Source organism: Sardina pilchardus, chromosome 13, assembly GCF_963854185.1.
Source record: "Sardina pilchardus chromosome 13, fSarPil1.1, whole genome shotgun sequence".
Lineage (NCBI taxonomy): Eukaryota > Metazoa > Chordata > Actinopteri > Clupeiformes > Clupeidae > Sardina > Sardina pilchardus.
In genome coordinates, this window is record NC_085006.1 from 15,851,723 (window position 1) to 15,863,504 (window position 11,782).

At 41.2% G+C, this 11,782-nt stretch overlaps 1 protein-coding gene and 1 long non-coding RNA gene across 2 annotated transcripts in view; both read left to right on the forward strand.

The window, feature by feature from the left end:
• LOC134099628 (cytoplasmic dynein 2 heavy chain 1-like) overlaps positions 1-11,782 on the forward strand; it is a 151,438-nt gene that overhangs the window by 43,175 nt on the left and 96,481 nt on the right. Inside the window, exons 4-5 of the mRNA XM_062552568.1 lie at positions 3,789-3,949; positions 11,001-11,126. Coding sequence (XP_062408552.1) covers positions 3,789-3,949; positions 11,001-11,126 — 287 coding nt within the window. The remainder of the gene's footprint in view (positions 1-3,788; positions 3,950-11,000; positions 11,127-11,782) is intronic.
• LOC134099828 (uncharacterized) lies at positions 6-3,519 on the forward strand. The gene is made up of 4 exons (XR_009941179.1): positions 6-69; positions 1,166-1,231; positions 1,877-1,942; positions 2,197-3,519. It is a non-coding gene; the product is annotated as an uncharacterized LOC134099828 (long non-coding RNA).

Consider the following 11,782-nt stretch of genomic DNA (forward strand, 5'->3'; position numbering starts at 1 on the left):
TCGACAATGAAGAAATATTGGCTTCTGGCACTTTTGGATCGCCTCACCTCTCCGAGACCGCAGCTCAAGGTATAATCTCAATAATGGACCCAAAGTTTGCCCAACATATCTCATGTAATGAGCTGGGATCTGTGGGTTCATTAGATCAGAGTATATTAAAATTGTTTTAGTCAGGAATTTGCCAGTAGTATGTTTGTTAGAAACTTTGTTAGAAGCATAACTTCTTTTAATTTCTCTTCATTGTGACACATATGCTTTATGGTTAGTATTTTGTATTGGTGAAATATTTAAAGGAACACTCCACCGTTTTTTCATATTAAACTACGTTATTCCCTTAATTAAGACGAGTTGATACATACCTCTCAGGTTTCAATGCATGCACTCAAAGGCTCTGACGCACGGCGCTACTTTGATAGTACTCTAGGTAACCCAGTTCATTCATTAGGATCCAAACAGAGGTGAAGTTAGAAGCGACCAAACACCTTCATGTTTTCCCTAAATTCCCATTTTTGTATTAAAATACAGTTCCACGAGTAGTCACACGACCAAGTATGGTGAGACAAAATAAAACGTGCATTTCTAAGCAGGTAAGAGGGATAATTATATTGTGTGGCGGAATAACACTTGGGAGTACTTTGACTCGGCGCAGTAATATCATCACTCTTGCACTTTCAGTTTCATTTTGGAGTGAAGATACTACTGCGCGGAGTCGAAGTGCTCCCAATTACTAGTCCGCCACACATTATAGTTCTCCTTCTTACCCACTTAGAAAAGCGCCATGTTTTATTTTGTGTCACTAACTAGTCGTGTAACTACTCATGTAACTGTATTTTAATAGGGAAAACATGAAGGTGTTTGGTTGCTTCTAACTTCATCTCTGTTTGGATCCTAATGAATGAACTGGACGCTAAGTGCTATCAAAGTAGCGCCGCGCACCAGAGCCAGTGAGTGCACGCATTGAAATGCGAGAGGTATGTATCAACTCGTCTTAGTTAAGGGAATAGCGTAGTTTAATATGAAAAAACGGTGGACTGTTCCTTTAAAATAGGCTTTTTTATACATTAAGATAACAGCCTAATGTTATTTCAAATATTTTCTATTGCCTACCCTCCTTGCTGTGTAGTTGATGCCATTGTTTGTTTTGCCTTTTTTGTCTTGTTTTCAGACAATGAAGTAATGTTGGCTGCTGGAACTTGTGGATCGCCTCACCTCTCTGAGACCGCAGCTCAAGGTATGGTTATGGTTATGGTTATTGCTTTTGCTATTTGGAAGATGCCTTTGTCCAAAGCGACATACAAATAAAAACAATACAATAATTGATTTAACAGCGAACAATTTCAAAAAGTTGGTCAGACTACAGTAGGGAGAATAGCAACATAAACTAAAATATCAATTCAAGCAATAACCTAATGAAAATAAACAATTAATATAGGGTAACAGCAAACAAACAAAGTCATTCAATCAGTCATATTATAACAGGTATAATTTCAATAATGGACCCAACGTTTGCCCAACGTATCTCATGAGCTTGGATTTGTGGGTTCATTAGAGTATATTAAAAATGTTTTAGTCAGGAATTTGCTACTAGTACGATTGCTATCTTTTTGTCATCTCTCTTCATTGTGACACATATGCTTTGTGATTTAGTATTTTGATGTCTTAAGTAGTTTGCATGATCATTTTAAAACAACAGGGAAGACTTGGCCTGTGTACATCTACATCATTTCCTAGTAAAATTATCACTCAAGGTATTGTTGCAGTCACGCTCGCCATCCAGTTTAACAACTTTGCCATGAGTTTTAGTTATTAGAATACAGAATTGTCTGTCTGCTTGTTATGTGCATGGCAGTAGAATATATTACAATTTTTTTTTTAGATGACCTGTGGAACTCTGTCTGTGTGACTTCTAGTTCACCTCATCTCCCTGACTCAGTCACTCAAGGTATTATTTAAATGCTCTCCATCACTAGGCATGCTTGCTAATGTGCAGTCTACACCAAATTATGTTTGGTTAGACATATAAAGCATATAAAGAAGCTGGATGTATTTTGTGTTTTATTATCACACACATTTTGTCGACACAAGTTCCAGTTTGTTTGGCAATTTTGAACAGCAACATCCCTGCCTGCATGTACTGTACACGTTGAAGGATCTTTTATCTTTTCATTTCTTCTCATCTTTTTTGTAATTGTTCAGGTTTCCGTGTTTCATCAAGACGGTGTGTGAAGAGACCATGGTCCAAGGAGGAGATACAAGCTGTGATGAAACATATGAGGCCTTTTATTGAAAACGGTGTCACTCACCAGTGAGCAGTGCCTGAAGTGCAAGGAAAAGGAACACCCTGTGTTGGAGACAAGATCCATTCAAAACATTCGATATTTTGTACGCAACAGAGGCTTGACTTTTAAAAGGCATTCAAAGGCTAAACACTAAATGCACTTTTGGCTAGCCTGAGACTTGGGTCTAATATTTTATAAGTTTATGTCTTGTTCTCAGAAATTTAGGTCACTTAATTTATATTGCTCCCAGGCAGATGTTTGTTTGTTTGTTTGTTTTGCTTTGTGGTTAGCCTGGACCTTTTAATGTAAGGATTCATTTTATTTTGCTTTATTTATTTCTACAATGCTGTCCTTTGCTAAGGAACAGAATCTTGAGGTGACCAAATACAGTTCAGTGATACAGCAAATATTGTGTGGTGTGTTAATAATGACAAACCTACAAAAAAAGGCTCTCTTCTCAGGTTATGTGTGATTCTGTGCAATGGGCAATGGCAGACTCTGGACACGCCAGTTGCAGTGGGGATGTGAAGCATGATTGCAGGTTGGCAGTTGGTTCAGGACATGGAAACCTCCATAATACTAGTGAGGAAGGATACAAAGATAAGTGCTGGTGGGGTTGTGTAGCTTGACCGTATTTGATTGGAGGTGCTGATGTTTTCTAGATGAAGAAGTGTAGAATGGCGTGATTGTGCACCTTATGTACATTATCTGCAAATTATATCCCGATGTGATGAGTTATTTACACTTACTGTAGTTCAGCTTATGTGCCAAATTGTAATGTACAACTGTAGGTCAACAAAGAAAACAAAATTACCTCTTAATATATATTCAATATTATTATAATGGTGTGCCTTAGTCACTTTGGCCTAGTAATCCATGTGTCCTCTCAAAGCAGGTTATACTCGGTGTATGTGTGTGACCTGGCCTTACAGACCTTGTGTCCTTTCAAAGCAGGTTATACTCAGTGTATGTGTATGATGACATCACTGACCTTGTACACCACACTGTCCTTATAGACCCTGTTTTAGAAAAGTCTTTACAAACCACTAAAAAGTCTGAAAAACGGCTTTTTTTTATATCTCAGGTTTGGCAAGGAAATCTTTTAATTTTAAACGTTGTATAGGTTCCCTGATTTTTTTCATGACGTTTGATATGTGTTTTGTAGCTCTAGCACCACGGGAACCCTGTGTCCCTGTATCCCTGTGTTAAGTCTGATTTACGAAAATTTTCGTAAATTGTCCTCTTAGCCCGACAAACGGGTATAGGTGTGTGTGTGTGTGTGTATGTGTGTGTGTGTGTGTGTTTTAGACTCTTCTGTTTATGCCGCATTCTGCCAAATCTGAGCAGATCTCCCTTTTTATCTTTGCCTCCTCTTCACTTTTGTCATTTTCTGCATCCCCTCCCTTTTCTCTCTCTTTCACCCTCTCTCCCTCCTCTTTTTTATCTCTCTCTCTCTCTATCTTCCCCTCCTCTCTCTCCCTCTCTCTCTCTCCCCCTCCTCTCTCTCAGGTATGAGGGAGCTCTCTCCCCCTCCTCTGAATCTGAAGCGCCTGTACGCGGAGACGCTGGAGATCGAGCCGGTCCTCATCATCATCTCTCCCGGCGCCGACCCGTCCCAGGAGCTGCTGGAGCTGGCCAGCGAGACCGTGGGCCGTGAGAACTACCATGAGGTCAGAACCCATGACCTTTGACCTGTCTGCACCCGCCATTATGACTATGAGTATTTAAGTAAGGGATAATGTATAGAACGCCGGTCATTATCGGAAAATAATTCCCGACAGGATGAACAGAACCCCGAACCCCTACAACTAGCGGAGTGAACCTGTTGCCATTGGCAGCGGTCAGTATACCTTTGGAGAGGTGTTATATACAGATTTAATGACCGGTAGAACGTTGGGAAATCCCATTCAAGTGAATGGAGCGTTCTACTTGCATTGTGAAGAGCCGTATAATAAACAGTGTTAGTATATCATCAACAGAAAGTATGCATCAGAGGCATGTGGTTTCCCCTGCTTTTCTTTTTGCAAACACCCCCAGCACCACACTGACCCTCATCACTGTTGTGATTGTTTACAGATTGTTTACAATTTGGTTTACAGTTTTTTATTTCAAGAATATTAATGGTGCACATGTCACATGGTTATTATGCGTTGGAATGTTTTCCAGTGTACACAAATGTGCAATCCCAGCTCAGCATGCGCGCAGCACCACGGTGCTCTGTGCTCTACTAGAGCGGCGCTGGCCCAAGGCACCCTGGCCTGTCATGTATGAGCACCGAGCACTCATTCCTGGGAGCTTAAAACTTCATCTGTTGGCTTGAATGAGAGTGTTTTGGTTGGGGGGCAAAATGAGTGTGTGTGTGTGTGTGTGTGTGTGTGTGTGTGTGTGCAATCGATACGTGTCCCTCTCTCTGCCTCTCAGGAGGAATGGGACAGGTGTGAGTGGCTGAGGAGGGCACACTTATTGATCTGTGAAATGAAGGTTTACCGCAGCTGGGCCGGGGACCATGACAGCGTATAGGATGTATAAGTAATGGTCCCCTATTTTTTTTTTTTTAACCATGTTTTTATTCAAGAAAGATAAGTCAAAACAGATCCATACATTTAGGTACAGTGTTTTTTTTTTTTTTTCCTGTTTTCTCACATTTAAATCAATCCCATCCCACCCACACCACCCTTATACTGCCATAAAAATAAAATAAAATAAAATAAGATAAAATAAAATAAAATGAGGAGGAAGAGGTTCAGAGGGGGAACAATTCCCACTCCATGCAGGGGTCACATCAGGTATCAGACAACACAATTGTGCATACCAGGCTAAGTTGTATCATCTGGGGGGAGGGTGTTAAGCCTCTCAAAGTAAGACAACAATGGATCCCATATTTTATGGAATGTATTAGTTGATCCTCTAGAGAAATACTTGATTTTTTCTAATTTCAAGAATAGCATCAGATCCTTAAGCCAGATCGATGCACTTGGTGGTTGATGAGATTTCCACTCCAGCACTATCCTTCTACGAGCCAAAAGGGAGGCAAAAGCAAACGCGTTTTTCTTATTAGTGGCCATTAATACCTCACTTACTAATATACCAAAAATGGCCATTTCTGCATTCGGCTTCACATTGGTGTCAAATGCTTCATTTAAAGTTTTACAAACATATGACCAAAAGTCTCTTAATTTTGGACAAGTCCAAAACATATGTGTCATATCCGCTGAAGTAGAATTACAGCGATCACAGCGGTCATCAATGTCTGGATAGATTTTGGACAATTTCGATTTGGTGTAATAAATCCGGTGAAAGACTTTAAACTGTATGAGGTTAAGGCGGGCACAGGAGGATGTTCCATTGACTCTACTCTGCGCACAGTCCCAGTCTGCGTCAGATATCTCCATCCCCAGCTCTGTAGCCCAATCAGTTCTAATTTTATCTAATGACACCTTCTGAAAAGAAAAGATGGTGTTGGTTATAACTGAGATCTGGCCTTTATTCTGCACAGGAGTCTGTAAGAGAGTGTCCAACTCTGAGTTTGCTGGTAAGGCTGGAAAGGTTGAACTCTGTGTTTGAATAAAGTGGCGGACCTGAAAATATCTAAATAAATCCGACCGTTGTAGATTAAATTTCTCTGTAAGATCATTAAAGCTGCCAAAAAGACCATTAATATAAAAGTCACTACATCTAAGAAGACCCACTCTTTGCCACTGTGTAAAGGTATGATCCATTCTGGCTGCAGGAAAGAGGTGGTTATTCACAATAGGGCAAAACATAGAAAAATCAAGAAGTTTGAAATGTTGTCTAAATTGTGCCCATATTTTAAGAGTAGAATGCACTACAGGGCTTGATGTAAACTGTGAAGGTGAGAAAGGTAATTTTGCTGTAGCCAAAGCAGAGGGAGATGTTGATATGCAGGAGTTTGCTTCAATTTGGCACCATTCAATTTCTGGAGACTGAAACCAGTGTATAACTTTTTGTACATTTGATGCCCAGTAATAATTCCTTAAATTGGGAAGCGCTAGACCACCCTGGCTCCTAGGTCTCTCTAGAAATTCCTTACGGATTCTAGGAGTTTTACCGTTCCACAAAAATGAAAAGATTAACCTATTCAAAGACTGAAAAAATGATTTGGACAAAAACACTGGGAGACACTGAAATAAATACAAAAATCTAGGTAAAACATTCATTTTAATACAATTAACTCTACCTGTGAGAGATAGGTATAGGGCTGACCACCTCTGAAGGTCTGATTCTAGTTTTCTCATGAGGGGTTTGAAATTCTCTTCATAAAGATCTGAAAAGTTACGGGTGACCTGTACGCCTAAGTATCTAAAGCCAGATTTGGAAATGCGGAAAGGGAGAGCATTATCTGAAATCTGAAGTGCTAAACTATTAATTGGGAAACATTCACTTTTGGACAGGTTCAATTTGTAGCCAGAGAAATGCCCAAATACATGTAACAATTCCACAACATTAGGGACACATGTCACTGGATCTGATATATAGACCAGTAAGTCATCAGCATATAGAGAAATTCTATGTTCAACTCCCATCCTGTGAAGCCCGTGTATGATGTGTGATGTTCTTAACTTAATTGACAGGGGTTCTATAGCTAATGCAAACAAAAGTGGGCTGAGGGGACATCCCTGTCGAGTACCCCTTGACAGGGGGAAAAGTTGGGAAGCTAATTTGTTAGTTATTACAGATGCTTTTGGAGAAGTATATAGCAGGCGGATATAAGAGACAAAGTTAGATCCAAAGCCAAATCTTTCTAAGATGGCAAACAAATAATCCCACTCAATTCTGTCAAATGCCTTCTCTGCATCCAGGGAAACAACCACTTCTGGAGTCTCCCTGGACGCTGGAGAGTGCACAACATTCAATAGTTTACGAATATTTGTGAAAGAGTGGCGGTCCCTCATAAACCCAGTTTGGTCCATGGAAATTATTTGGGGCATTACAGTATCTAATCTTGAGGCGAGGAGCTTAGCTAATATCTTTACATCTAAATTTAACAGTGAAATTGGCCGATATGACCCACACTGAAGCGGGTCCTTGCCGGGTTTCAAAAGAAGTGAAATAGATGCCTCTGTTAGGCTCTGTGGTAGTTCTGAATGACTCAATGAATGATTGAACATGTCAAGGAGAATGGGAGCTAGCTGAGATGAGAATTTCTTGTAGAATTCCACAGGATAGCCGTCTGGCCCTGGGGTTTTGCCACTTTGCATTTTCTGGATAGAATCAAAGATCTCCTGTAGTTGCAAGGGTTTGTCCAATTCAGTTTTAACATCCACATCAACCTTAGGGATATCTAAATCATTTAAAAACTGAAACATGTTTGATGAATCAAGTGGAAATTCAGATGTATACAAGTCTGTGTAAAATGCTTTAAAAGTATTGTTTATTTCTATTGGATCTATTGTTAACTGTGAACCGTTGTGAATCTGCGGGATCATACGAGACGCTGATCTGCATTTCAACTGGTAAGCTAGCAAGCGACCGGCTTTATCTCCATGCTCATAGTAGTGCCCTCTAGACCATAAGAGGTGTCTCTCAGTATTGTGCATTGATAATAAATCATATTGAGTTTTCAGAGCAATCATGTCTTTATATAGCTCCGGAGTTGGGGCTGTGGAATACTGGTGGTCTATGTCTCTTATAGAGTTAATAAGTTCTTGCTCCCTCTGTTTTCTTGCCTTATTACGTGATGTGGAGAAAGACAAAATTTCTCCCCTTATAACAACTTTCAGTGTCTCCCACAGTGTAGACGCTGATATTTCGTCTGATCTATTGAATAACAAAAACTCATCAATTGCTTTAGATATGAATTCACAAAACTGTTTGTCTGCTAATAAAGCTGTGTTCAGTCTCCAGGTATTGTGCTGCGTCAGATTTTGAGAAAAAACAAGATCAAGAATCACTGGTGCATGGTCTGATTCCACTATGGCACTATACTCTACTTTCTTTACATAGGGAAGGAGTATTTTGTCAACAAAAAAATAATCTATTCTACTGTAGGTATGATGTACGTGTGAAAAGAAAGAGAATTCTTTTTTGTGTGGGTATAAAAACCTCCATGGGTCAACACAGCCAGTCCGATGCATGAAATCAAAAAGAGCTTGGGACATTTTGGAACGTGATAAAGTTTTAGGACTGGAGCGATCCATAGCTGGGTCAGTTACAGTGTTCAGATCTCCAGCAAGAATGAGCCTATGTGAATTTAGATTTGGAATCAGGGAGGTGAGTTTGTTAATGAAATCAACATCATCCCAATTAGGGGCATATACACTTATAAGTACGACTGGGGTGTTAAACAGGGAACCTGCCACTATAACAAACCTTCCTTGAGGATCAGAGATCGTTTTTGAAGGCGTAAACAATACCTTTTTATGGATCAAAATTGCAGCTCCCCTTGCCTTGGTGTTAAAGGCAGAATGGAAAGACTGACCTACCCAATTTTTCCTGAGCCTAACTTGATCGGCTATGGTCAAGTGAGTCTCTTGTAAAAATGCTACTTCTACATTCAATTTTTTCAAGTGGGAAAATATTCGTGTTCTTTTAACCGGCCCATTCAAGCCCTTAACATTCCAGCTTATAAATCGGGTGGACGACGTGCCTGCTCCTGTCCTAGGCCTACTATCATTAGTGCCGTCAGCCATTCACCGGTAAAGGGGGGGAATGAGGTGGGGTGCGCACCCTGTAGCAAAACGGTGACCGTTCGTTAGCAACTCCTCCAAAATAATAATCAATCAAAATGACCAAAACAAAAACCCCTTTGGCAGTATAAAACCCCGTTTTAACAGAAAATAAACAGCAACTGGTTATGTCAATTAAACCCATCCCCACATTGATCATAACAAACTCTCCAAGGTCTGCCTCCTGAACATAGGCAGACCGCTGGCCCTCTAAATCTAGAATCTTCCGGAGGTGTCTAAACCTAAACTACGGGAGAGCCTTTGGCCATCTAAAAGTTAAACTAGGACATGTCTTAAAATAACCAAAATCGCCGATTAACATTAGCCACATCAAAACGGATTATTCCGACAATGAGTTTAAGCAAGGATAGCTGCGACATTAATCAGTAACAGTAAGCATTAACAGTATTACAGTTAGCTTGCATTAGCTATCAAAGCAGCTAGCTGGCTAGCCACCTCTATCAACTCAAAAATCACAGTTTAGAATGACCCCAAACAAACAAAGTCAATTTAGCGTTTGAGAGTAAATGCACATAATAGTAGCCTGGGAACAAAACAGATTTACCTCAAAAAGTTCGTGCTAGTCCTTTTATGTAGCCATTATCAGGTGGTGAGGACAACTTCCCTCAAGCACAGTTTAGTCTAGTTAGGTGAACTAGCCGCCAGCTGTCAGCCGAAGTAGCAGCTAGTCGTTGCTGAACAAGTTCAAAGCTAGGTGAAGCAATCCGTGCGGTTACTCTGGATCCATCACTTGTCGATCGTAGAACGCCTTTGCTTCCTCTGGTGTGTCGAATTTAAGTGTATTTCCTCCAAAAGAGACTCGCAGACAGGCTGGATAAAGTAACTGGAATTTGATTCCCTTCTTGTAAAGTGCTTGTTTGATGTCATTGAACTCCGCACGTCTCCTTGACAGACTGACGCTGAAATCTTGATAAATTCTCAGAGTAGAATTCTTGTATTTCAGCTCATGTTGTCTAGCCCATCGCAGTACACGCTCCTTTTCCTGGAATCTTTGGAAGCATACCACAAACGGCCGAGGAGACTGTCGAGTGTGTTCAGGTTTTTTGCCCACTCTATGCGACCTTTCCAAAGCTGGAGCAGAGTCAAAAACCTCACTGCCCATAATCTCCATCAGCATGTTTGACATAAACGCCACAGGATCCTCGCCCCCTTCACTGTCTTCAGGAACATTCACAACTCTCAAGTTAGATCTCCGAGAGCGGTTTTCTAAATCCTCAATGCGATCCAGGAGCTGTGTATTCTGTGTCTGCAAGGATTTGATAGCTGCGTCCGCTGCGAATAACTTGTCAAAATTATCCCCTGCTAGGGATTCCGTTGCAGTCAAGCGGGTTTGAAAGTTATCTACAGTCTCTTTTATAGCGTTCATAGAAGTTTGCAAAGGGCCAACAGAATCCTGAATAAGAATGGAAATATCCTCTCTTAAACTAGCACGTTGCTTCGAGAGCTCCTCCACCAACTGGCCCATGGAGATTCCATCGTCATTCCCAGAGGAGCGTTCGTTAGCAGGGGAGGCCATAGTAGCTAGCTTGCTAGCAATGGTGTTCCGCGTTGGCAGTGGAGCCGAAGTCGACTGTTTGTGTCTGGAAGTGCTCATTATATGTTCTTGGCTAGTTAAGATGTTATATCTGCTCTGTTAATACAGTTCTACGGCGTTATAAAACACGTTTAAGGAAAGTTACAGACAAGTTAGGCCGGAGCTCTACTCTCTTGCGTCTTACTCCAGCATGGCCCAAACCGGAAGTCCCATGGTCCCCTATTTTTAGGTCCCTCTTTGTGTGTGTGTGTTTGTGTGTGTGTGTGTGTGTGGGGGGGGGGGGGGGGGGGGGGTTAGTAAGTGTGCTATTAAGTATATGTCATGCTCTTCTTGAATTTAGAGACATGCTCACGTGTGTGTGTGTGTGTGTGTGTGTGTGTGTGTGTGTGTGTGTGTGTGTGTGTGTGTGTGTGTGTGGATGTGCCTGTGTGCGTGTGTGCGTGTGTGTGTGTGTGTGTGTGTGCGTGCGTGTGTGTGTAGGTGGCCATGGGCCAGGGCCAGGCAGACCTTGCTCTTGCGACCCTGAGGGAGTGTGCCCGCAGTGGGGAGTGGCTCTGCCTCAAGAACCTGCACCTGGTCACCGCCTGGCTGCCCCTGCTGGAGAAGGTGAGGCCCAGTGGGACCGGACTAAACTGTGGATGTCTGTGTGTCTGTGTGTGTAGGAAATGTATATCTGTGTATCTTTTGGTCTTGCTCTTTCTGTTTGTTTATTAATGCTCATATTCAGGTGTTTAAACATGAGAAAAACTGCGCTACTATCGCAGTTAGGCTGTCCATTACACACACACACACACACACACACACACACACATACACACACACACACACACACACACAATTTACTACCATAGCCAGCTTTGATATTTTAATAGCTGTAATTTAGGGAATATTGCTGTATTTTTTTCTTGAGCTTTAGTCCGTGTCCTTGATTTGTTTTCCTTCAGAACAGCCAACCCTATTAGGCCTCTCCCTTGTGCACTGGCCAGAGGAGAAATGGAGAAATGAGAGAGGGAGAGAAGAATGAGAGATACTGTATCTCTCTCTCTCTCTCTCTCTCTCTCTCTCTCAGTTCAATTAATTTCATTTCAATATTGCTTCATTTGGCTGCTTACATATTGTCTTGCCAAAACATAAACCACATTAGCATGTCATGTTACCTCAGCAGTAGATATTTGGGGTGTCCAGAATTTTATGGATCTGTTTTTAAATATTTTTTCAAGCTAATTTGCAGGTATTTTCCTTTGAACCCAAATAATATTTCT